Source organism: Gracilinanus agilis, chromosome 4 (genome assembly GCF_016433145.1).
Source record: "Gracilinanus agilis isolate LMUSP501 chromosome 4, AgileGrace, whole genome shotgun sequence".
In the NCBI taxonomy this organism is placed as follows: domain Eukaryota; kingdom Metazoa; phylum Chordata; class Mammalia; order Didelphimorphia; family Didelphidae; genus Gracilinanus; species Gracilinanus agilis.
The window spans coordinates 76392278-76419989 of record NC_058133.1 but is presented as its reverse complement, the minus strand read 5'-3'; the positions used below and the strand labels follow the sequence as shown (position 1 = coordinate 76419989).

General features: G+C 43.3%; 1 protein-coding gene across 1 annotated transcript in view; it reads right to left on the bottom strand.

Moving 5' to 3' along the window:
* The window catches only part of KIAA1614 (KIAA1614 ortholog), a 116793-nt gene that overhangs the window by 14437 nt on the left and 74644 nt on the right, over positions 1-27712 (bottom strand). Inside the window, exons 4-9 of the mRNA XM_044674896.1 lie at positions 23397-23546; positions 17925-19564; positions 11198-11354; positions 9715-9985; positions 1243-1367; positions 567-751 (exon numbers count right to left, since the gene is read on the bottom strand). Of these exons, the coding sequence (XP_044530831.1) occupies positions 567-751; positions 1243-1367; positions 9715-9985; positions 11198-11354; positions 17925-19564; positions 23397-23546 (2528 nt within the window). The remainder of the gene's footprint in view (positions 1-566; positions 752-1242; positions 1368-9714; positions 9986-11197; positions 11355-17924; positions 19565-23396; positions 23547-27712) is intronic.

Below are 27712 nucleotides of genomic sequence, written 5' to 3'. Positions count from 1 at the left end.
CTCTCCTCACTCACTCTCTCAATCTTTCTCCTCTCAATCTCTCTTTCTCAGTCTCTCTCTCCCTTTCTCTTCTCCTCTCAATCTCTCTGTCTCTGTCTCTCTCTCTTACTCTCTCAGTCTCTCTCATTTCTCTCCTCTCTTTCTCAATCTCTCTTCTCTCTCTCCGAGTTTCTCTTTCCTCTCTCAATCTCCTTTCTCTCCTTTCATTTTCTTTTCTCTCACTTTTTCTCTCCCTCTCTTCTTTTTCTCCTCTCTCACTCTTTCTCTCCTCTCAATCTCTCTCCTCCCTCCCCCTCCTTCCTCTCAATCTCTCTCCTCTCAATCTCTCTGTCTTGTTTCTGTCTCTGTCTCTTTCTCTTTCTCACTTTCCCTTTTCCTCTCTCTCCAGAGTTTAGTACAAATAACTAATCATTTCCACCCACTGAAGTAGGATTCCTGAACTCAAGAGATTCATCAGCTTCAGCCTCCCCAGGAGCTGGGATTAACAGGTACTGTACCTGTGACCCACATGGTGTGCCAGCTCCCAGAGACTTCTCTGGAGTCTCTGTGTACAGAGAAAGAATTACCTGAATCAGGTCGGCCATTCCCTGTAGACACACAGAAGCCAAAGGTACCATTCGGGGGACGCTGTAGCTCCAACTGGCTGGTGCCATCAGGAAATACCTGTACTACCCGACCCACTGTCCGGACTAGGTTGGGGACACTGATATCATCTACACTGAGGGAGTGCCTGGTAGGGCTGCCTGGTTGCCTATAGGTAAAGCAAGGGAAGAAATTTAAGAAAGGCATAATCATTCACTTGCATTGTAGGGCCTGACATCTTTCTGGTTCTGAGTTCAGGGTTAGTAGCTCTTCTGTCAGTAGAAATGGGTATGGATGCCCCTGATGCCCCAGCTCTCAGCTTCCCTTATCCCTCGGCCAAAGGGATGGATTCCCCAACCAGAGCCACCTCAGGAGAATCCTTCTGCCTCTCTAGGGACTCTTTACATCAGTCTAGAGTTGGACTAGGATGGCCCAAAGGAGTATTCCCGGAAGCCTTTTTCTCCAAACCTCGGCAAAGATCTGAAAGCCCCGGAAGTTACCTCAGCGTGCACCCACCCTCCATTGCTCCGCTCACTCAGCGATTGCCTTCTCAATTGTGGTGACTTTCTTTCTAACGGGATGTTCGCGCCTTCGTTTCTCAGCTCTGACCGGGGAAGAGACTCAAGCCATCTGGTTAAAGAGTGCCGCGGCCAATCTTACCCGCCAGATGCTCTGTCCTTCCTTTCGTCTCCTAACAGGTACTGTCGGGAGCGATCCGCCTTGTTTAGTAGAGAATGGAGATTTTGACCCAAGTCAGCTTTTCTATGCTGGTGAGAGGGTGGCACCTGGTGGGGAAGAGGCAGTATTGCAGGTGAGAACACATTCTGAAAGAAGCCGATAAGAGTGTAAAAAGACTTCTGTACAAGTCTGCTCATCCATTCTCCTACCTCTCCTAGCACAATGCCCCTCAAAGCATTCTCAGGACTTTGAGAGAACCCTCTATTTTTTATTTTATTAGAAACAATTTTTTCTAATCCCTTTCCTTCCGTTTTAGAATCAATACATGTATTGGTTCTAAAGCAGAAGAGTGATAAGGGCTAGGCAATGGGGGTTAAGTGACTTGCCCAGGGTCACACAGCTAGGAAGAGTCTGACGACTGATTTGAACCCAGGACCTCCCATCTCTAGGCCTGGTTCTCAATCCACTGAGCTACTCAGCTACTCTTAGAGAACCCCTTAGAAAAAGCATTAGACAAGAACAAGTTCTTAGCCTTTTTAAAACTGTCATGTCCCCTCCAGGGCAGACTGATGAACCCTTTCAGAATACTGTTTTTAAATGCAGAAATTAAAGTATATAGGATTTACAAAGTAAATCAATTATAGTGAAATATAATTCTCTAATTATTAAAAAAAAAACAAGGTCACAGACCCCAGGTTAAGAACCTCTGTTCTTGATATTGTGGTATCATAGAAAAGTGGGGGCATTTGGTTCTGCCATTCTGCCACTAACTAGCCCTGGTACCCTGGAGAAATCATTTATGTTTCATTATCTTTTAAATGACAGAATTTAAGGTTCTAGTTCTAATAATTTTGCTGAAATGGAACCAATTTCTTTTCCTTCAATATAACTCTATTTACTCCCCTTCTACTTTCACACATGCAAAAAAAAAAAAAAAAACAGGTGCTAATCACCAATCATCTCCTATTCCTTTAGTGAAGGGTTTGAATGACCTTTTCCATTTGACCTCTGGTGCCTTTCCATGAGACACCAATGGCATCTTAGCTGTCCCTTCTTTCTTTCCTACTTTTTCCCAATCTTCCCATCCCATCTCAAGGCTTCCCTTTAGTGTGGGTGTTTTCTAAAGGTCTGTCCTTCAGTTTCTTCTCTTCCTTGGCAATATCTTTCATTCCCATATCTTCAATGACCATCTCTCTGCGAATGTCCCTCAAATCTGGATCCCTAACTTCCCTTCAGAAATCCAGATTCTTATTTCCCGTAGAGCATAGTTGCCTATGTTATAAGAATATTTTCCTACAGGACATCTTCATCTGGATTTCTTATAAGTAACCTCCAAACATCCCATCCAAAGCTTAGCTCACCAGGGAAACAACTGGGAAAAAATCTTTATAACAAAAAACTCTGACAGAGGTCTAATTACTCAAATATACAATTAGCTAAATCAATTGTATAAAAAATCAAGCCATTCCCTCAACTGATAAGTGGGCAAGGGACATGAATAGGCAATTTTCAGATAAAGAAATAAAACTATCAATAAAGCACGTGAGAAAGTGTTCTAAATCTCTAATAATTAGAGAAATGCAAATCAAAACAACTCTGAGGTATCACCTCACACACACCTTGCAGATTGGCTAAAATGATAGCAGGGGAAGCAGTGAACTGATCCAACCATTTCTGGATGGCAATTTGGAGCTATGCCCAAAGAGCTCTAAAAGACTGCCTGTCCTTTGACCCAGCCATACCATTGCTGGGTTTGTACCCCAAAGAGATCATAGATAAAAAGACTTGCACAAAAATATTTATAGCCACGCTCTTCGTGATAGCAAAAAACTGAAAAACGAAGGTATGCCCTTCAATTGGGGAAGAGCTGAACAAATTGTGGTATATGCTGGTGATGGAATACCATTGTGCTCAAAGGAGTAATAAACTGGAGGAATTCCATGTGAACTGGAAAGGCCTCCAGGAATTGATGCAGAGTGAAAGGAGCAGAACCAGGAGAACATTGTACACAGAGACTGATACACTGGTAAAATCGAATGTAATGGACTTCTGTACTAGCAGCAATGCAATGATCCAGGACAATTCTGAGGGATTTATGGAAAAGAACGCTACCCACATTGAGAGGAAGAACTACAGGAGTGGAAACACAGAAGAAAAGCAACTGCTTGAACACATGGGTTGATGCGGACATGATTGGGGATGTAGACTTGAATGGACCACACCAATGCAATTATCAATAATATGGAAATAGGTCTTGATCAATGACACATGTTAAAACCAGTGGAAATACATGTTGGCTTTGGGGGGGTATGGGTGGGGCTTGGGGGGTGAAGGGGAAAGTAAGAACATGAATCATGTAACCATGGAAAATTTTTCTTAAAAAATTAAATTTAATTACATTTAAAAAAACCCAAAGCTTAGCTCACTATATTTCCCCCTAAATCTGCACCTAATTCTGACATAGTTCTACCTGTGCCACAGTAATTCTTAAAGCACACGTCTGAACATGTCTGAATAGCTCTGCTTGAGAAATTTAGCAATTCCTGATTACTTGTAGGATAAAATAGTAACTCTTTGTTTGGCATTTAAGATCTTTCACAATCTGGCTTCCAGATTCTTTCTAGGCTGTTCACACACGAGATATTCCTCTCTTCCCCTACCATACATGTTACTGTCCAGTCTAGGTGGTAGAGTGAGGGACTGAGTTTCAAATCCAACCTCAGACTCAGATTCTGTGTTTCCCTGGTCAAGTCATGTAACCTCTGTGTGTCAGTTTTCTCATTTGTAAAATGGACATATAAATAGCATCTACTTGCCATGGCTGTTGTGAGGATGAAATGAGATAATAATTATAAAGCACTCATCCAGTGCCTGGCACATAGTAAGATTTATATGTTAGTTATTATTATTGATTTTTGCCTTTATCTAACATTCCATCTTGTTTCTTGATACCCTCTCCCTTCAAGGTACCATTTCCTTTAAAAGACATTTCTGGATTTCCTTAATTGCTATTGTTCCACTTCTCTTCTTAATCCCTGTGTATTTTTGTATATATCCATCTTCGAACATGTCATATTTTTCTCTTTTGCAGCTAACAGTGCCTGGCACATAGTAGGTGCTTAAAGAAATGCTTCTGATGGATTGCCACCAAGATTCAGCAAATTTCCTGTGTCTGAAATCTTTGAGTGATTTTTTTTAAACCTTTACCTTCTCTCTTGGAGTCAATAGGGGCTAGGCAATGGGGGTTAAGTGACTAGCCCAGGGTCACACAACTAGGAAGTATCTGAGGTCGGATTTGAACCTAGGACCTCTCATCTCTAGGCCTGACTCTCAATCCACTACCCAGCTACCCCCTCTTTGAGTGATTTTTAAAAACTCTTCATTCAATAATATTTAAATACCTACTACTATGTGCCAGGCAATGTGCTAACTACTGGGAATACAAATACAAAATAAAAAGAAAGACAGTCACTGCCCTCAAGGAGCTTACAGCCTAATAGGGGGAAATAAGATACAAAAGGAAGCTGTATAAGGGGAGGAGACTTAGAGGGGAGAAATTACCAAGCATGGATGTGATGGAGAAATCCAAAGAAGTCCAAGAACAGTGTAGCTGGTGGGAAATGAGGAGAAATCTGCATTGGGTCCCTTCCTTAAATGGGGATCCTAAAGCTCATGGCTCTACCCTCTAGGAAGAGAGTCTAAACTAAGGGACAGATGACATTGATGAGAGATGTGAGTACCAAGGCTGATTCTGTCTTGCAGGATAATGACATTTCCCCCTGATGAATTTCCTGGGGAAGGAAGGTATGATGGAGAAGCCCCAAAGCACACAGAAACTTCTTTACTCTTCTCCTGCCATCTCTAATCAGTTACTGAATCCTATCAATTCCACCCTGGGACATTCCTTCTCTCTCCTGTCTTGGAGATGGTACCCTCTATCAACTCTAAGACAGAAGGTAAGGGTTAAAAAAAAGACAAGATAAAAAGCCAAGAATCTTTGAAACAGGCAGTCCCCCCACCCAAGATCTAATGCCATTAATCTCTCCAGCTAGCCTCCTCTTTTCAATGACTTTGACCCCCTCCAAATTCCCTCGTAGGTCTTGCTCCTGCCGCCCTGTCTTCTCTTTGTCTGGTTCTTGGCCTGCCCCTGCCCAATTTGACTTGGATTCCAAACCAGTCTACCTCCCTCCATCCATCCCCCACCCTTTTACCGTGGTGCCATTCCTTTGAAGCACTTAGATGGTACAAATCCAGCTTATCTCATAGTACCAGGTTCAGAGTTATACTGTATAAATTTGATTCCAAAATGAAAGCCAGACCCCCAGGGAAAACAGTGTCAGTGATAGTGTTGACACACACTGGCAAACATAGGTGCCAGCAGAGAGGGCCAAATAAACACAGATACTGAACCCTGCCTTCTTGCTCCCTTCTCATTGTCTTCCCTCCCTATCTCCTCCCCAGGTGAATTTTCCCTTTGCTCTACAGTGCACGTTTTCCTGACGTTGGCCTTTTGCCCAGTATCTGCTGTGGAGGGAGGAATGCTGACTCTGAAGTCAGAAGGTGGGGGGTTCAAAATTTCTGTTTGAGCTGCACATGCCTCATTTCCCTTATCTGTAAAATGAGGGAGTAAGACCATCAAATGGTCTCTAAGGTCCCTTATAGCCATGATCATAATTTTAGGATTTGAAAGCATTTTAGAGATCAAGGAATCCAACTATATTTTTATGGATGAGGAAAATCATACCTAAGTGGTAGATACGTGATTATCTAGGAGAGGAAGCTAAGAAGTGATTTAAAAAACAACAACAACCCTACCTTTGTTTTAGAATTAATACTGTGTATTGGTTCTAAGACAAAAGAGTAGTCAGAGCTAGGCAATGGAGGTTAAATGACTTGCCCAGGGTCACATAGCTAGGAAGTGTCTGAGGCCATATTTGAACCCAGGACCTTCTGCCTCCAGGCCTGACTCTCAACTTACTGGGCCACCTAGTTGCCCCTACTAAAAAGTGATTTTTCCATAATACTTTCCAATTTATTAGATTTCCAATTTCCAAAATATTTTCCAAAATATTTCCAAAAATACACCACAGTAGATGGGTAATAATTGCCCAGGAGAGGAAGCTGAGAAGGAATGGTCAAATGGCTAGGAAGAGAACCAGTCAAGTAAAAGTTAAGGGAAGACAGAGGTGGCTAACGGCATCAAGGTCTGAAGAGAGGTTCATGACACGAGGATAGCTAATTAAAAACTAGCAGTTAATCAGTCATTGTTAACCATAGAGTTTTGGTCAAGGGATAAGGTCTGAAGGCATGGAGGCACGGAGATTCTGAGGCACGGAGAAGGGAGTGAGGGGGTGAGGAAATGGAAGCAGCATGTGTAGGTAACAGCTCAAGGTGATGGCAGGTCCAAGAGGGAATTTTGGACAGACAGGAAACCTGTGTATGTTTGCGGGCATTACGGAAGGAGTCAGTAGATAAGGAAAAATGAAAGAGGATAGAAAGGTATTAAACTGGGTGGAGGGAGGCCCCTGGAGGACATGGGATGGGACAGAATCAAGCAAACAAGCAGAGAAGCTGACCTGGGCAGGAAGAAGAACTGCTTCTTCATGCATGGGGGACAACATAGAAGGGTCCTGAGATGTAGAAAAGGGGAGAAGAGGGATTCCCTTTGCTCAGAGAGCAAAGTTGTAGAAAATGGAAGAGAATGCCTGGAGTGACTCTTGTGGGACACATGATAAAGACACATTCAGGGAAGGAGAGAAGGATTTCTCTGCAGCAGGAAGGGCTCAGCTGAGAATCGAAAACCTAAATTTGCAGCAAACACAGTCAGCAGAGTGACATAACTTTCTCCAGCAGGGCTGGGACCTTTAAGTATTAAATCCTCCGACCTTACCCTGTAAGAGATAATAAAAAAAATCTCACATTTCTATAGTCACAGCTATCCAGATAGCTCTTTCTGTGGAAAGAGCACTGGGTTTGGAATGTCCTGGAGTGAGGAAGACCTGAGTTCAAATCCAGCCTCAGATACTCACTAGTTGTATGACCCTGAGCAAGTCACTTCACATCTTAATACACTGGAAAAGGAAATGGAAAACCACTTTTATCTTTGCTAAGAAAACCCCACGAATAATATGGCCCACAGGAGAGTCAGACATGACTGATGACGATGATGATGACGACAACGACAACAACAACAACAACAACAACAACATACAATGGCAGTTGGTGATACAGTAGAATATTGGACTTGGGGTCTGGAGGACCGAGTTCAAATCTCTGTCTCAAGGCACTTAAAGACTGTGGAGCCCTGGGCATGCATGTCTGTGAGCATTTTAAATCACTACTATTTGGCAGGCAATGTGCCTGGGGATATAAACAGGGGTCAAGAGACAATCCCTGGGATAGCTACATGGCTCAGTGGATAGAAAGCCTGAAAATGGCAGGTTCTGGGTTCAAATCCAGCCTCAGACACTTCCTATCTGTATGATCCTGGACAAATCACTTAACCCCAATTATCCAGTCCTTATTGCTTTTCTGTCTTGGAACCAATACTTAGTATCAATTCTAAGACAGAAGGTAAGAGTTAAAGAAAAAAAAAGACAGTCTTTGTCCTCCATGAGTTCACCATCTAATAGGGGAGATAATAAGTAAATAAATATGTACAAACTATATACAAAGTGGTCACTGAATATGGTATGTGGTGGGAGAGATACAAGGTATATGACTGAGAAGGTAGTAGGAGGCTAAGTTGTGATTTCATTTAACTTTTCTCAGTCTTAATTTCCTCATCTATAAAATGGGCATAATAATAACCTGCAACTCAAAGGGTTGTTGTGAGGGTCAGATGAGAACATAGGTAAAGTATTTTATAACTTTAACGCATTATATAAATGCCAAATGCTAGCAATTTACATTTCATGAAGCAATTTCCCCTCAATGTGAGTAAAAGAATACAAATAAAAATACTTTCATTTTACAGATGGTGAAACCAAGGCCAGATGACAATGACCTACCCATGGCCACCAGGCAGCTTTGGAAATCATAAAGCAGAAAGTCAAACTTGGATCTCTTCTGTTTAAATTCAGTGCTTTTGACTCTGAGGTATCACCTCACACCTAACAGATTGGTTAAAATGGCTAAAATGACAGCAGGGGAGAGTAATGAATGTTGGAGGGGATATGGCAAAATTGGAACTATGCCCAAAGGGCTTTAAAAGACTATCTGCCCTTTGATCCAGCCATAGCACTGCTGGGGTTATACCCCAAAAAGATAATAAGGAAAAAGACTTGTACAAAAATATTTATGGCTGTGTTCTTTGTGGTGGCAAAAAAATTGAAAATGAGAGAATGTCCTTCAATTGGGGAAAGGCTGAACAAACTGTGGTATCTGATGGTGATGGAATACTATTGTGCTGAAAGCAATAATAAACTGGAGGAATTCCATGTGAACTGAAATGACCTTCAGGAAGTGATGCAGAGTGAAAGGAGCAGATCCAGGAGAACATTGTACACAGAGACTGATACACTGTGATACAATCGAACATAACGGACTTCTCTACTAGCAGCAATGCAATGATCCAGAGCAAGGCTGAGGGACTTATGAGAAAGAAAACCAGCCACATTCAGAGGAAGAACTGTGGGAGGAGAAACACAGAAGAAAAACAACTGCTTGAACACATGGGCTGATGGGGATATTATTGGGGATGAAGACACTAAATGATAACTCTAGTCCAACTATCAATAATATGGAATTAGGTCTTGATCAATGATACATGTAAAACCCAGTGGAATTGTGTGTTGGCTAAGGGGGGTTTTTAGGGAGTTTGGGGAGAGGGAAAGAACATGAAATATGTAACTATGGGAAAATATTCAAAAAATAAAAATAAAAACAAACAAATAAATAGATTCAGTGCTTTTGGCATTGCCTTATGACATGGGCTTAATGAGAAGCTACCTAGATGATTTTTTTTAAAGTGGAAAACTATGAGTCACAGTCTGCTCCCACTGGGTTCAAGGAGACCCACAAGTCTCTCAAGATAGGGGAGAGTCTGACCAGTTGGGATAGATCATAATATTATGGGTCTAGAGCTAGAATGGGACATTAAAGGACATCTTGTCCAACTTGACCCCTCAGTTTATAGATGAGAAAACTCAAACCCAGAGCAATTGCCCTAATATCTGAGGGAATATTTGAACTCAAATCTCCCTGACTGAATGCCCAACATTCTCTTGACTGCCATTATAGAAAGGGCCCCGTCTCTACCTTATCGTCACTCAGAGCCATTGCCATTATCATCACTCCTGCTCCTCAGGTCCCCATCCCAGCAGGCTGACTTTCTGACCACAGCTGTGCTAGAAGGGGCCAGACCCTGGCTCCAAAGGAGCTAACTCTGTATACTGTAGAGTCACAGAAGGAAGAGACTGTCTACCGGAGAGGCGATGGCGTCTTGGGACTCACCAATTGCAAAGCCTGCAGAGAAGGTGCTTTCTTCAACTTGGAATTAAGGATTTGGTGTATTAAACTCTGCTGGGGCTGCTCAGGAGTCGTTTGAGCGATCTGCTCCATACTGTAACAGCGAAACTTGCCCAGTTTCTGTCGGGTGGTTTGGCCCAAGAAAGAGAAGAATTTCTTCAGCCCAAACCCAGAAGACGTGTTGCTCCCTTTCTTGTTCTCGCTAGCTGGAATGACTGAGGTGATGCAGGGTCCTGGAGGGTCCTGTAGTGATTCTCTGAAACACAGTGGTTAGCTGGTGAGATAGGGCTGGAGGAGGATACAAAAGGGTGGCTAGCAACATAAACGCAGGCTGGCACAAGAGGGTTAGGCATTGATTCTGCAGGAGACACCCTAATGTCCCCGGGAAGCTGGAAAATAATAAAATAATTCTGGCTGGATTCCTTCTATGAATTCTTTCTGAACTTAAAGGAAAGGAGTCTTCATATCAACTCCCTAGCATTAGGGAATGCAGGGATGGAGGTTCACTGAGACCTCTGATACTTGGGGAAGTGAGACTCATCAGCTTTAACAAACAGTCAGCCCAGACTCCAAATAACATAGCGAGAGGGACTGAACACTGGTTCTGAGCTCACAACATCTGGGTCAAACCTCATCTCTGCTGCCCAACTTGGGTATATCACCTAATTCCTATGGGTCTCAGTTTCTTCATCTGTAAAGTGGGGGGATTGAGAGAGATGGCCTTTGAATCTCCTTTTAGCTCTAGATTTATGATCCTATGAACCTAGGAAAGAGAGTATGGGACTTTGTTTCTAGTGTAAGCCAGAAGCCCAGCTCTGGGAAGGAGAGGTCCTCTGAGAACAATAAAAGCAGAGGGATAAATGGACTCAAGAAAGGAGAATTAGGAGGGTTAGTGATGAGGAACATAGCCTTAGAACAATGCCTGGAACACTGTGTTGTTTAGACATTTCAGTAGTGTCTAACTCTTTGTGGCCCCATTTGAGTTTTTTTTGGCAAAGATGCTGGAGTGATTTGCCATTTCCTTCTCTAGCTCATTTTTACTGAGGAAACTGAGGCAAACAGGATTACATGACTTGCCCAGGGTCACATAGCTAGTGTTTAAGGTCACATTTGAACTTAGGGCTTCCTGATTCTAGGGCTAGTGCTCTATCCACTGAGCTACCTAAGCTGTCTTAGCACACAGTTGGTACTTTATCAATGTTAGTTATTGTTATAGCTCCTGGAACAATACATAGCTGCAGGTGGCCATAGTAAGACAATCCTAGCCAGGGAACCTGATTCACTCAGAAAATGGAGAAAAAGAAAGAGATGGCTTAAAGCAGTGGGTCCTGGATCAATCCCATGGATTCTGTGCCAGATGACCCAAGGAGGTCATTCTTCCTGGAGGCCATACAGGAAAACCCACAACATGCTCACTCAGGGACCATCTGCAAAACCAGACAGCAAAACTTGCTTTGTGGTCACTCACCCTTTCAAGACATTTTTTTCCGAGCTTGGTTTTGCCCTCTGGACCTTGTCCTCTGTGTCCATGCTAGGTTGAGGTTGCTCTGTTGTCAACAAAACCTCGATGCCTGTGGAGCCAAGGTTGCTGGTCACTGCTAACTCAGGAATATCCCAGCATCCACCTGCAAAAATTATAGTAGCCACCCACACACACCTTGTCGGGCAGGCCCAAGTAGCCATATCTTGATTTTTCCAAGCCTTCAGGGAAGAAAGGTTTTTTTAACCAACAAATGATGAAAAGGGCAGTAAGGAGATAAAGGGGACATAAGGTTTACCAAGACATAATTTAATAGATCCCAAGCAGAGTGGTGGTGGTTGCAGCTGGTGAAGCCATTCATTTGGTGGAGTATGGATGGATAAAGTTGTCTTAATTAAATGAAATAAGGAATTCCTTCCTCTTAAGGCCAACTGTGACGAGAGAAAGAAATCAAGCTCTTAGGGAAAATGGTGCCCTATGCAAATGATGTGTACTTCAGTGGATCTACATCTTGTAGGTTTCCATCCATGCCTTCTCATCCTGTGAATCTGTTGTTTTAAATCTTTACCTTCCATCTTAGAATCAATACCAAGTATTGATTCCAAGGCAGAAGAGCAGTAAGGGCTTGGCAACTGGGGTTAAGTAGCTTGTCCAGAGTCACACAACTAGGAAGTGTCTGAGTTCAGATTTGAACCTAGGACTTCCTGTCTCTAGGCCTGGCTCTCTATCCACTGAACTACCTACCTGCCCCAAATTTTGTGATTCTTGTCCATGTTCTTCCATGGATTTTAGGCAGAGGACCCACCCCACGTTGGAGGCCTTCCTCTAGGGTTTGCTATGTTTTATAGATTCCAATGTCACACTAGGGCTGTCCATCTGTTATCCCTCAATCTTACCAGATGGCCTCTACACAAGAAGTAACATAATGGTCATCATCTAAGAAATGAGAAGAGGGATACTGGTTACCCTTGGAAATATGTATCAGCCCACTTGGGTCTACCATGACTCTTTCTTCCCTTTGCCTCTTGTTTCACTCATAACTCTGATGTCCCGGTGACTGTATCATTCCAAGATTTACAACCATGCAATACCATGAGGAGAACATTTTTGTTTGAACAATAGGCCTTGGTGCCAAGGAGCAGCTTGAGATCATAAAAAAGACAGCACAATTTCCCAAATGCAGTCCAGCCTGCTCTCTTCCTCCTGTTCCATTTGGATCTCCTTCACTGACCATATAGTGAGGTTGCCGCTGTAGCATGGTAGAAAGTTATATCATAGATCTAGCAGGAAAGGGCTTTAGCGGTCATTTAGTCCAACTCTCTCATTTTACAGATGAGGAAACTGAGGCCCAAAGAGGTTAAGTGACCTGCTCAATGTCACACAAGTAGAGATGGGGGAACCTGGATTTTCATCCAGGTTCTCTGACCTCAAATCCAGTACTCTTTCTACTTCACTGCAATGCCTCAGAAAGACTCAGGCTTGAATCCCATCTTCGACATTTAACTAGCTGTGGCATATCATGGATAAAACATATAACCCCTTTGAGACTTGGTTTCCTTATCTATAAAATGAGGGCAACAATAGTATCTAGGCTACTTCTTAATGTTGTTCTGAGGTTAACATGAGATAATGTATGTAAAAGACTTTGCAAACTTTAAAGCTATTTAATAGCTTTTCTTTTTATTACCATTAATTTAACAGAGTGGTCAGTTTTGATTCATTTAACTTTCTCTACATAGATTGTTAGGCAGATTGTAGAAAATCATCTGCCAAAGCTTGCCTGTTCTCTTCTCACAACCTCAGTATACACATAGATCATTCTCATAAAGATTTTTATAAAAATGAGAAAGGCAACAAAATGAGTTTATTGTTACTGATGTTCTTTCAATTACCTTCTTAGGGGTATTAATATTGTCTGTGGTGTGTGTGTGTGTGTGTGTGTGTGTGTGTGTGTGTGTGTGTGTGTGGTCCCAAAAGAGGTCCTATACTACTCTGGGAAGCAGGTCAATTAGCACATCATTCCCAAACAAGAACATGAGATGGACCTCACCACCTATGGGAAATCCTTCTCTCTAGTCCTCACCGAAGATATTCTCCATAGCTTAAAATAAAGCTAAAGAAGAGGAAAAGGTCCTATGTGTGCAAAAATCTTTTTAACCACTCTTTTTGTTGTGGCAAAGGATCAAAAATTAAGAAGGTGCCCCTCAGCTGGGGAATAGGTAAATGATCTATGATAATGGAACAATATTGTGTTGTAAAATGAAATAATTGTTTCAAAAGGAAAGGAATAAGTATTTACATATAACTGATCTATATAGAGATAGGCACTGGGCCTGAGAACTTTTACAAATATTATCTCATTTGGTTCTTTCAAAAAGATACAGTGAGTTGTATGAACCATTGCAGAATGAAGTGAGCAGAATTAGAAGAGTAAGTTATATAATAACATCAATATTATAGAGTTTTGAACATCTTTAGAACTCTGGTCAACTAAATGATCAACCATGATTCCAGCAGTTTGACAAAAGGGAATACTACCCACCTCAAGACAGAGATTGACTAATGCAAGACCTAATGCAAGACCAAAGTGTGACTAATGCAGGAATTTTGTCTTGCTTGATTGTGTGTAATACTAGGATTGTTTTCCTACTTCCTTCCTCCCTTTCTTCCTTTCTCTCACTCATTTCCCTCCCTCCTTCCTTCCTTCTTCCCTTCTTTCCTCCCTTCCTCCCTCCTTTCTTCCTTCCTCTCTCCCCCCTCTCTTCCTCCTTCCCTCTCTTCCTCCCTCCCNTGTGCTAAGCATTAAAACAACAACAACAACAAATATTGTCTCATTTCATTCTCACAATCACCCTCTGATGAAAATGCAATTGTTTCCCTTTTTTATAGCTCAGGAAACTAAAGCAAACAGAGGGGAAGTGATTCATCCAGGGTCATACAGCTAGTAAGCATCTGAGGCCAGATTTGACCTCAGGTCTTCCTGACTCCAAGCCTATTCCTCTATCTACTGCATCACTAGTTGTGTGGTGCTGAAGATATGAAAAAATGGGAAAAGGTATATAATACAGTATTGTTTTCCTAATTTTTTTTTTAACTCTGGATCAGTTCATAAAAATTTCATGTGTCTCCATTTCTCATTTTTTGCTCCCTCCCTCCCTTCTTTTCTTCCTTCCTTCCTTCCTTCCTTCCTTCCTTCCTTCCTTCCTTCCTTCCTTCCTTCCTTCCTTCCTTCTTTCCTTCCTTCCTCCCTCCCTCCTTCTTTCCCTCCTTCCCTCCCATCCCTACGAATGATGAGAGGGAGGTAGGAGGGGGAAAAACAAAAATAAAATTCTCTCTATTTATAAAAACAAAAAAAAACTTAAACCACAAGTTCTGTGCTTTATGTCTTTCCTGACAAACAATTAAAGAGTTTCTGAGATCCTCTTTGTTCATATTTATCACAGAAACGTGAATGATCTTATTCGAGACAGTTTTTAAGGCCATTTTTCAACCCACAAATAATGTACATGGCCTGGTCTTGTGTCCTTGGGCCCCTCCAGCCAGCTAAGTGGCTTTAAACCTGAAGAAGAATGAGTTTCTCTAGCCCATCTGATCATTTTCATCAGTGATACCCTCAGTATGCATGGAAATCATGCTCGTAAAGATCTTATAAAAATAAGAAAGGAGGCCTATGGATTACTAGTTACTGGTGTTCTTCCAATTACCTTTTGGGGGATGAAATATCCTGTGAAATAATAGCTCAAAGGGAGCAGCAAAATGGGACAGTAGATAGAACACTGGGCCTGGAATCAGGAAGGCTCATCTTCCTGAGTTCAAATCTGGTCTCAGATACTTACTAGCCATGTGACCCTGGACAAGTCACTTAGCCTGTTTGCCTCAGTTTCTTCATTTGTAAAATGAACTAGAGAAAGAAATGACAGACCATTCCAGTATCTTTGCCAAGAAAACCCCAAGATAGGGTTCACAAAGAGTCAGAGATGACTGAAAATAACTGAACAATAGAGTTCAAAGCTTTCAGGCAATGTAGATCATTTCCTCAGTAGGTTGTGGATCTGGTCTAGTCTTTTTCACATCCTTTGTCTCTCTAAATGATTTCCTCCTTCACTAACCTTCTAGGGGAGAGGAGGTCTTACCATCCACAGGTAGTGGGTTCCTCTGTCATTGATGGTGAAATAGAAATGTTGAAGCAAATCACTTCAGTGATTGCAGGTTGCAGAGACAGCAGGTTGCAGGAGAAGGTGTTAATCCACATTGGTGGAGGGAGTTTCCCTCACCTGGGAGTTCCCCATACCAATTAAATCAAAAATCTTGTCTTTTTCCCTAGAGAAACACCGATAGTTTTGTTCCTCCTTACAGTTCTCCATCTCTTGCCATATTTGTTTCTGAATGACTCTTGAGACAATGTGGCTCATTTGGGTCTCGCACCAAGATTTCTACAGACTTTTTTTCCTTTTCCTTTCCCTTCCCTTCTCTCTTAAAAAATAACAACAGTTGATACTCTTCTACTAGGTTTTACAAATGAGTTTCTGTTCTAAATTGGTGTTGCCCTTGGATGATCTCTCTGTTTGGTGACAAGAACAAGTGTCTCTGGTTAAGGCAATTTTCAGGGCTGAATTGGCTTCTTCACTTTTACATCAGCATTATTTTTTTTCTTTCATGAAATGGTGATGATGAAGGTTAATAGTTTTGTCTTATCCATGTTTATTTTAAACTGTTGACAACTAACTCAAATCGGTTGTGTGCCCATCAGATCTGTCTGTCCAAAGCCTCTGCTTATCTTTAGATGCTCTATTTTGGTGTGAATTTTTATCTTTGCTAGTTGATAATTTGACTGTAAATGATAAATTTCAGACTGGAAATAATAAATAATAGGAATTTGCTGGTTCCATCACCTACTGTGAGCTGTATCTTTTTTGACCAAGAAGAAGCTATAATTTCTCTTAGTCACCTCATGTTTGCTCCCGTGGAAGAGAGCACCCAATGAGCTCAAGGGGCCATCAGATCCAGAAGTCTAAGCAGTATCAAACAGGTATCATGAGGAAACCTCAGACCAGATGTCTACACCCTACTATGCTCAGCTACTTGGTCAATTAATGAATATTTATTAAGTGATTACTACCTGTGCTAAGCACTGGAGATCCCAAGAGAGTCAAAGACATGCTCTCTGACCTCAACGAGCTCACATCCTAATGGAAGTTGTTGTAGCTTCATTTTTTTCAGTTGTGTCTGACTCTGTGACCCCATCTGAGGTTTTCTTGGCAGGGATACTGGAGTGATTTGCCATTTCTTCCTCCAGCTCATTTTACAAATGAAGAAACTTCAGCAAGCAGGGTTAAGTGACTTGCACAGAGTCATACAACTAGTCTGAGACTGGAATTGAATTAATAAAGATGAGTCTCTCTGACTCCAGACCAGGCAATATATCCACTTTGACAACTGGAAACAATTATGTTTTTTTTTTATCATATGTGGTGTAAATGGGTAGTAATTTTAGTGGGGAAGCACTAACATTAAGGGGGACCAGGAAAAGCTTCCTGCAGAAGGTGGGGTTCAAACTGAGACTTGAAGGAAGCTAGGAAGCACTTTGGGAAGTGGGAAAGGGAAAGCTAGCCAAAATCCTTGTGAAATCCCATCGGAGAGTATCGATGAGAGGGTCTATGTCTTGAGGGCACTTGTGTGCAAGTGGCCCTCACATTTTATACTAAAGACATGAGAAGGCATCAGTATCCTAACCAAGCTATAGAGGACTGCTTATCTCTCTCTGCCTCCTCCTCTGCCAAGTCTTTGTTCATCCTCCCCATTATCTCAGCACCAAGGGTGCTGCAGGTACTGGATACATTTGGGCACGAATTTTGAACTCTGAGGTATTTGGTGTTTTTTGCTTAAGGTGTGAGCAGTGGGATCCCTTGAGTCTCGGCTTCCCAGCACCAATGTCTATGCTATGGGATTCTGGTTCAGATTTAGCTCTAATACCAAAGAATACCACAGCTACAAATTCTTGGAATGGCAAGCCACATTAACAACTCTGTTCATGTTGACACTCATCATCGGCCCTCCCTGGAGGAGGGCCCAGGATCGAGGGAAGTCTCCGTCTTATTCTCACTGTGATCCCTATTTGTCACTTGCTTCCCTGTTTAAGGGGCTTTCACTGAGTGATTTCACTTCCTTTGAATTCTACCTGTTCTGAGGTTGGCAGAGTCCTTTAGTACCAGACCCACTAGAACATAAGCTCTTTGAAGATAATATTTCCTATTTCCAACTTCCTATTTCCAGCCCCTACCACAGTGCCTTGTCCATAGTAGCCATTTAATAAATGCTTATTTATTAAACAACTCCAAGATAGGATATCACAGCGTTAGAGCTGGAGTGGTCCTTTGAGGGCATCTAGTTCAAGTGCTTCCCCTTCAGATGAAAGTTAAGGAAACTTGTTGAATTAGATTGAGAAAAGGAGATTATAATTTGCCTCCCACAACTCCAAGTTCAGTGTTTTCAGTCCTGCATATTAGGTCTTTTTTTTTAAATGAAAGTGAATGAAAATTAATGTTGGGCCAAGATTTTTCTGAAGAATACTGTGTGAAACCTCTGACCTCACTGGAGTGACATATCCTACCCTAGATTATAAAGAAGCCAAGTTAAGATTCATTGCTTTAACTTAGGCTCTTTTTCCAGGGTTGGGGCTGAGCAGATGTTATTGAATAGAAGAAACATCTCTTACCATCTTTGCTTTTCTCAGGGGATGGCTTTGGCTTTAGATTTCCTGGCCCCTTCTCTCTCTGATTTTCCCTTGCCTCTTTTCTCTGGATGTCCAATTGCAATTGCTCCCGATGATCAATACTGCTGAAGTCGCCTTTGGACGACACCATTAACTGGTGCTTAATCCTGGAGGGGCTGTTCTGGTTTTCTCCTCGAGTTCTCCCTCCCAATCCCATATCATTCTCCCTTGGGAAAACCTGTCGAGAGTTTGTTGAGTCCCTTTGGTTGTCTGGCCCAAGGCTCCGGGCCAACATAGTCTTCCTAAAAGGCCCAGGTGAGGATGCTTTCTTCACAGTTGGGGGAGTAGGAACCCAAGTCCCTAGTGTGAAACATTCAGGTGACTTCTTGGCTAGCTGGGGGGAGCTATGACTAGATCTCCTTGGGTTTACAAAATTGGGAGGGAGGGGAAAGGTACTTTTGAGGAGCTCTTGGTTCCCTGAAATCTGGGCTTCTCCTCCTGGTCCGGTCAGTGCCAGCTTCTGGGAAGGGGCCATGACATTAAGCGGCCCATATGGAGCTTGGGTGTCTTCTGGGTGAGTCAATTTACAGATCTGTCTGGCAATCGCTAGTAGATGGGGCATATCTGGTCTCTCGTCTTCTTTAGAAATACTCTGAGCCTCAGTGATGGCTAGCATAGGACCATGGTCTTCTTTGAGAAATAAGGATCCCTCAGGGGCAATTCTTTTAGGTTCTTCTAATCTATAGTCTACCTCTATTTGGTTATGCCAGGGCTGGGTGCTCTCAGCTTTCTTCTCCATTTCAAGTTCCCGAACTCGTTTCTGTATTCCTCCAGCCTTCCGGCCCCTTGGGGAGCCACTAACTTGAGCTCTGCTTCGGTTCCTATGGTGAGGGATACTAACTTCTTCGCTATCTGTTCTGTAGCTCTCCGAGGTGTCGGTACTATCTAAGGCAGACTCTGCCTCAACAGGGTAGGTGATTTCTCCAATGTATGTTTCTCGAATGTGCTCTATGTTCAGCCGCTGTCGAGATGGGAGGATCCAAACTGGGGAGGCCAGACTTTGGGAGGCAGGAGACTCTGTGTGAGGAATACCTTGACCTTCCATACCACGAGTATCTTCCTTCTCCTGGCCACGGTTCCTACGTGGGGACACCTTCCTCTCCACAGTATCTCGAGGCACCCCCTGAAGGTAGGAGCCACAGGAATGACACGTCCCCTCAGTGTTAAGTTCTGGAACTTTTCCAAGAAGGTTCCTCTTCCCTGCCAGCCCTCCTCTACCTCCTTTGTTTGGTGGAGTCCAGCAGGCCTCCTCCCGCTGAGTGTCTCGGGGGCAGAAGTCACCATTGATGTAGTTGGAGAGCTCAGGTTTGGAGACCAGGAGTCCCTGATCAAAGGATCGTAGCACGGAGTCCAAAGCCCTCTTCTGGGGCTGTTGCAATCTCTCCCGATATCGAACCTCAGCATCTTGGGCAGACTCATCTTCAAATCGAACTCGGGATGGGGAGAGGCCCCGTTTCCTCCTCTGGTCATTGATGGAATCTCCACTAGAAGAATCACTCAGGCTCCCACTGTAGGGGACATCCCCCTCTCTGCAGGCAAGGGTTACTCTGGGGGTCTGGATTGTACCACTTAAATTAGCATCCCTGGAATAGAGACAAGAGCAAAGAGGAGATTAGGGTTCACAAGGAAGGTGATGGAGAGGAGCCTACGATCATCACAAGCTGGCACATTCCAGCAAGCAGCATGCTTCTGAACAGTTTGTGCACTGTTGAGTGGGTCATAGGAAACGAAGCAGCTTTACTAAACTACAGAGAGGTCTGGGCAGCCAGGTGATGCAAGGGATAGAGCATTGGGCCTGGAGTCACCAAGACTCATCTTTGTGAGTTCAAATCTGGCCTCAGACACTTATTGGCTGTGTGACCTGGGCAAGCCACTTAATCCAGTTTGCCTCAGTTTCTTCATCTGTAAAATGAGCTGGAAAAAGAAATGGCAAACCACTGTAGTATCTTTGTGAAGAAAGGGGTCACAAAGATTCAGATATGATTAAACAACAGAGAGGTCTGATTACTGTGATTCTGGCTCAAATGGACTTAATCTGAAAGGTCACGACATCGACCCAAAAATCCCAGATATAAAGAGAGTAGGACTTTACAGGTCCTCTAGTCCACCCCGATCTCAAAGTAAATTTAAGGAAACTGGCCTGGTGAGATAATGCTGCATACCCAAGATGACTGAGTGAGAGAGGCGGGATTTGAACCAGGCAATTGAAGGAGGCTCAATGGCTCCCACCATCGATAGTATTAACTACAATCTCAAGACCCTTCATAATCTGCCTCCAGTCTACTTTTCCAGCATCAGCCCCAATATATGGACTCTCAACTCCATCCAGAATATGCTGACATATATACAGAACATACTAACTACTGAACAGCGCCGCCATATGCATTCCTGGTTCCCTTCTTATCACCCACTACCTTCAATCTGATTCCACTGGAAAGAAGCTGACGATGGAGTCACTGGTACAATTTTATCACACTCTGTGTCTGGATGGTGGCTCAGAAATGGAAATGAGAGAAACATGTGCATTTAGGCCTATGCATGTGTGTGGGAAATGTTAGAAAAGGGGGGCAGTATCTACACACAGCAATACACAACCTATTGCAGCGTGCATGCATGCATGCATGCACGTGTGTGGCAGCATTTGAATGTGTGCACATAGCTTTAGTGATGCCTCATTTTCTCACATCAGTCTTTAGCCATCAACAAATTAGCATCTGTGACGCACCTTTCTCCCCCACCTGCCTCTTATGTTAGGGTGCTTCAGGTATCCCTGAGAAAGCTCTTAGCCCCCAGGGATGCTATCCCTTGGGTACCATCAGACCAAATCTCAAGCCAAAGTCAGCGTATGAAGGTCTATTAAGCACTTATGTGCATTGAGGATCTCTTTTTATATCCCCAGTGGTTACACCATTCTGGCACATAATAGGTACTTTAAAAATGTTTAATGATTAATTGATTGAAGATGCTGTGCTGGGCTCTGGGGGATACAAAAATGAAAAATAGCACCGTCCTTGCCTTCAGGGAGCTTGTATTCTTTTAAGGAGGCTACAACAGCTATGAAGATGAGTATAATGTAAAGTAAGGGGTGATGGGGTCAGATATTCATTGGAAAAGCCATACTACAGAGGTAGCCAGGATATGACTAGTATGGTTTGAGAAATGTGAAAATTCACATGGGTCCTTGTTGATAATTATGGGCTTCTCTGTCTCTGAGCCCTAGTTTCCTTATCTGTAAAATGAAGATAACAATCCTTGATCCATCTACCTCAAAGGTAGGAAAGTGCTTTGTGAACTCTAAAGGAATAAAGAAATATGAACAACTCTTATTAGTTTCAGTACCTACCACAGTGCCATGCACATAAAAGGTGCCTAATGTTTGCTGAGCTAAATCAAATGGAATTAATGATATCAATAATCCCTACCTCATAGGGTTTTGGGGGGGAAAACAAGGGAGATAACATATATGAAATGCTTTGTAAAGCTCATTTAATTAAATTTGACATTATTATATTGTTATTTCAAATATTATACTTTGATGCTGCTGCTGACTACTATTTTGGGTAATGTTGTTGTTCAGTCACTCACTTGTCAGACTCTTCATGATCCCATGGACCATACTATATCCATGGAGTTTTCTTGGCAAAGAAACTGGAATGGTCTGGCATTTCCTTCTCCAGTGGATTAAGGCAAACAGAAATTAACTGACTTGTCCAGGTCACATAGATAGTATCTGAGGCTTGATTTGAACTCAGATCTTCCTGACTCCAGGTCCAGAGCTCTATTCACTGAGCCATCTAGCTGAGTAATATAACTCTAACACAAGTTGACTGTGTGACCTGTGGAAAGTCATTCAAAATTCTCAGTGTCCTAGAGAACTCTCTAAAACTATCGGTTCAGGCTAGGTGCTGAACCACATTGGTAGAGGAAGTTGCAGACTTTCTGAATAGCCCTAGACTAGACAGGAAGCCCAAGAATCTCCTCTGGAGCACACTCGGCTGGGGAGGGCCAACAACAATTCTACCAAACACATCTAGTATGGTGGAGAGTGACATGTTGGATCTTCTTGAGACATCTAGGCTGAGTAAAATCCCCCAAGACCCACACACTAACAGGGAAGACAAAGTGTGTGCATGGATCCAGGAGCTCCACTACAAAGCATCACTAGCGGTACAAATGTTGGGTTAACCCGGTGACCTCCCCTTTGGCTGAGAGCATCAAGGAACTCTTCATTCCAAGAGGATGAGGCATCCCAAGGGGGCCTTTCCCATCCGAGGAGAACAGGTATATTTGAGGTCCATAAACACAAGGAGGACATCTTCTCCTCTGTCTCCATCCCAGGACAGTGATGATGGAAACAGTCTTCTCTCTTCCAGGAATATACCTAAAGGCCATCTTGAACCCTACTCTGGACTGTGGTCTATTTAACAAAACAAAGATGAGAATCTGAGGCTGCTCCTCAGGGAAAGTAAGCAGAACTCTTTGCCCAGCCAACTCAGCAAGTTAACAAGCACTGTGCTAAGTTATAAGCCCTAAGCCCATCTCCAAGGATCCCCTAAAGCTGGCTAGGGAAAAGGAATCAGCTTACTTAGATCTTGGGACATCCAGACGTCCTGAAAGATTTCAGTAAACTGTAATCTTATGTTCTGCCTTCTCTGGTCATGAATCTGATAGAAAAAGGCACAATGCTGGATACTGTAGGTACTCCGTAAATTCTTGGTGAGTATGATTCAGTATTGCTAATGATCTTGTAAAATGTTTCAGGAAAGAACTGAAGGAGTCCAAGATTTTTGTGTAAAATTCTCTAGGAGGAGGCTCCTTTCTAGGGCAGAGTCTGAAATAGTTTAGGAGAATTCTCCAGACAGTTGGATTGTTCCTTCTGAAAAACTGAACTTATGAAAGGAGATGGGAGAAATAAACATGGCAGAGCAGAAAGAGCCATGGTCCTAAAGTCAGAGACCTGGCATGGTCTCTTATGACCTTGGCCAAGTCAATTAACCTTAGTTCCTCCGCTGTAAATAGAAAGGACTAACATGGAAAGTGCCTTCCATCTTTAAATCCTGTGACAGATTCATTGGATAGGAGGAAAAAATGATCAGATGATCGCATTCAAATTGTGAAACTGGCCCAGCCAAATACACACATCCCCATCAGCATCCTGGTTGTGTATGTGTACTTGTGATGGGTGTTGGTGTTGTTTGGTCCACGGGATGGGAGCACAAGAATGATGGCCGTGGGAGGGACAAGTCATGCAGGCTACAGGTTGGTTCACTTGTATTTTGAGATGAAAAAAAAGAGAGAGACATCCAGAGAAGGCACCTGACCAGAGGCTGCCTCCCTGTCCATCTGCCCAGCCCTTACCACTCCATGCCTTGGGCACCCTCAGGACCCCACTCCCGCATCTCTAGCCACACTCACCTGGCAGGGAGCCGATGGGCCATGGTGGGAACGATGTCATGGTTGGCCCGGAGAGGACTAGTCTTGGCCTTCATGCGAGCCTGCTGCAGAAGATGGTTGGCATGTTCATGCCTGGGGCTCAGTGACAGCTGTTGGCTGGAAACCAAGGCCCTACAGCCCAGGCAGGCAAGGAAGGGGGGCCGGGAGAGGGATTAGAGAAAAATAACAAGGATTAGAAGGGGTTTAAGAATGACAAGGTCCCAGCTGGGCAGGGTAGCATGTCCCTCGTGTTTCCCCAAGTTATTGTGCTCCTTGGAGCCCACGCTAGAGGGCATGTCAGGTCTGAGGTACCAAGAATGGGGTCACTCGGGAAAGGACTTGTAGAGAAGATTCCTATTCAGTCGGGGGTCTAACTAGACGACTCTGAAATTCCTTCCACCTCGGAGAATTTGGAAGCCTTACGATTATCTGCTTCGACCAGAACCAGCAACACTTAAAATGTTCTATCAATTGATCATTCATTAAACATGAAAGTGTTCTAGGCACAAGAGATTCAAAAAGAAGCAAAAGACAGTCCCTCCCTCAGGGAGCTCACAATCTAATGGGGTTTTTAAAGAAGAAAGCTTCAAGGAAGAGCTCTGAGAAAAATCCCCTGGCCAGGGAAGAATCTGGGGGGTGCTCTAGATAGCTGGATGGTTCTCCCCTTAACATATCTGAAAGGATGAAGGAGAAATGCACATGGTACCCATGGAAAGAATATAGGTTGTGATGTCAGAGGACCTGGGTTCAAATCCTGCCTCTGATCTAACTGCCTGTATGATCTTGGAAAAGTTACTGAATCTTCTTGGGCTCTGTTTCCTCAACCATAAAAATGAGAGGGTTGGATATAGATGGTCTGTGGCCACTAGATTTAATAATCTTAAGATCTTTTGGCTGGTGATGCTTGGGTGTAGACCAGGGCAGGTGGCATCTGTATTCCTGCCATCAAAGTTCACCTCTGATTACATGCATGCACTCACTACTACAAAAAAAGAGGAATCCTGAGCTCAAACAGGAAATGTCAGAGCTCGGACCATATGTCCGGGGCTATGGTGTTTTTGGTGTCTATGCCCCTCTCCAGGGTATTTTTCTGCCTCATTCCCAGGCAACAAGTCACCCCACTCACCACCAGCCCCTGGACCCAAATCTTAAAGGAAATGAAACTGGACCACAAACTGATAATAGTGACTGTCATTTATGCAGCATTTTCATGTCTACAAATCAGCACTTTGCCATCAGTAAACTCTAGCCTCAGAACTGATCTCCTTCTAGTCCAGCCTTCACACACCTGCCAAAATGATTTTCCTAAAGCACAGCTCTGACCAGATCTTGTGGAAGGATCTATTCTGGCCCCCTATCACCTCCAGGATTAAATTAAAAAATCTTTAGCTTGGTCCTCCCAAGGGGTACAATATTCAGCTTCCAACCCATCTTTCCAGCTTAACTTTTCTGCCATTCCCTTCATGCTCTCTGTTTTCCATTCAAATGGACTACTGAGTGGTCCCCCAAATTCAATATCCTGCTATGTCCTACCTCCATGCGTTTCGGCAAATTGACCACCATACCTGGGAATATATAGTTATGCACACACGCACACACATGCACACACACACACACACATAAATATTTTTTTTTCTGGTAAATATATGGTAAATATACTCCCTGGTAAAATCCTTTCCTTCAAGATCCAGCTCTGGGGCCATGTGTCCTCCTCAAAACCTTTCCTTATCAAACCCTAAACAAAAACTGAGCTTTTCCCCCCATATTTTAAAAAATGTGAAGTCTAAGCTCTCTTCTTTGATCCATTTCATTGTGTATCACCCTTAATTGTGCACATATTATGAACTCCCTGGGGCAGCTACATGTGCTGAATCTAGAGTCAAGAAGATCTGAGGTGAAATCTGGCCTCAGACTCTTACTAGCTCTGTGACCTTGGGCAAGTTACTTAATCCTGTTGGCCTCAGTTTCCTCATCTGTAAAAATGGGCTGGAGAGGTAAATGGCAAACAACTCCAGAATCTTTGCCAAGAAAACCTCAGATGGGGTCACAAAGAGTCAGTCATGACTGAAACAACTGAACAACAACATGACCTCCCTGTTAGCTCCTGAAGGCAAAGCCTGTGTTGTTTTTCATCTTTGTACCTCTAGAAGCTGTGAGTGTTTATTAAAGCAGATTTCAACCCAAAGCACATGACCACAGCTCATTCTCCATTAGGTAGACAGGCTTCCTGGTGAAGGAAAGCGATGCTCGAAATGATTGTGGCTGTGACAGCATAGACTTGCAGCAGCAACAATAATATCAGATTATAATCAATTGACCAATTGATAACAATTATTAAGCACCTACTATGTGCAAGGCTCTATACTGTGTACAGTAGATATCAGCCAAGGCTAAAAACAGTCTGTGCCCTCAAGGAGATCACAGTCTAATGGGGGAGACAGCAAGTAAACAAGTATATACAAACAAGTTAAACACAGAATAGGTAGATGGGAAATAATTCAAAGAGCATTAGAATTCAGATGGGTTAGTGAAGGCTTGCCATTATTGTTCAGTCATTTTTCAGTCATTTCTGATTCTTTGTGACCCACATTGGAGTTTTCTTGGCAAAGATACTGAAGTGGTTTGTCATTTCCTTCTCCAGCTCATTTTATAGATGAAGAAACTGAGGCAAACAGAGTTAAGTGGCTTGCCCTACAGTCACACACCTAGTAAGTGTCTATGGCCAAATTTGAACTCAGGTCTTTCTGACTTTTGACCTGGTGCTCTATCCACTGTCCCACTCAGTTGCCCTAGGTTTGCTGTAGAAGGTGAGATTTGGACTGGAACTTAATAACAAACGGATGCAGAGATACAGCACCTTTCACTTCCCCAATGTTTTCCAGCTCCAGCCTCTCAAACTTGGCAGTCAGGTGGCCCAACAGCAGGTGTCCTTCTCATTTGGCAGGTGAGGAGGCTGCAGCATCTCAAGGTGAAGCAAGACAGTTGAAAGCCCAGCTCTCTTGTCTCTTGGGCTCTTTGGTCTACACCAACCCAATCCCATTCAGGACACAGGCATCAATTAAGCACCCACCATGTTATGTGGATACACCAACCAACCAACCAACCAACCAACCAAAGATCCAGCCCCTATTCTCAGAAGCTATGGAGTTATAAGAAAATAGATAAGTATAAATAGGATCATTTGAATCACCAACTAGAGAGGCTCAAGTAAGAAGGCTTATCAACTAGATTATCAGCTAGGAAGGCTTCCCATAGGAGGTGGCATATGATCTGAATGGAGCTAAAGGTTGTAAGAGGCAGGTGAGGGGAGGTTGGAATATGTTCTAAGCATAAGGGGCAGCCTGTGCAGCTCGAGTCAGAAGCTGGAAGGCTCTTTTCACTGACTCGAACCCCAGTGCTTCCTGGGAGACGTTTGTGATGGTCAACTCCTGTACCCACAGTCCTTGGCTCTGCCAAATGACCTCTGCCTCTCCCAAGCACCCCAGACTAAGAGGGAGGGTAGTCAGGAAGAGTTTGGACAGATCACTGGGCAGAGCCCATCACAGAGGACCATGTAACACTTTTTTTTCCCCAATCTTTGCTCTCTGAGATCCTACTACATCAACAATCTTGGGTTGGGCTCATCCTCATCGGGAAAGGAAATCAAAGACTTATACCTGTGGTACAATTGAATGCAACCAGCATTTGGGCTCCTACTCTATTCCCAGTGCCTATAGTAGGGAACATAAAGAAAACCCAAAGGGCAGAAACAACCCAAGCTTACATGGACAGAGTCTGTGTTAGAGCCCATGTGTCTTGGCTTCCCAAGCCCATCCTTGCCAGATTAGGGCTGCTCATTGCTAACACTCTAGAGGAGAAAATGCCAAGATCATTCTTCAGGAAGCATTATGACATCAGAGCACACAAGGCAGGGGTATTAGTATAGAAGGAACAATCAACTACCCCAAGCCAGCTTTGTCCAGGCCAGGGCATTTTATTTGTCACGTTTCCAGGCTTTCTCGTCAACACTATGCCTTACCTCTATCTCAAACCCAGAATTCAAGCTCCCACCCCAGGGATCCTGGGCATGGGTGAACATTCACCTTATCTGACCTGGTCTCCGATTTCTCCCAACCACTTCCCTATCATCTCATGGTCTAGATCTTCTTTCAACTCTAGCTCTGAGGGCAGCAATCAAATCAAGACCCTATGCTTGTCCTTCATTTTCAAAGAGCACCAATAAGATATTGGGCGATGTTTTAAGTTGTTCTTGAATTGGATTGAAGCGAGGCAGAGTTGCTTAAAGTCTTCAGCCTCAC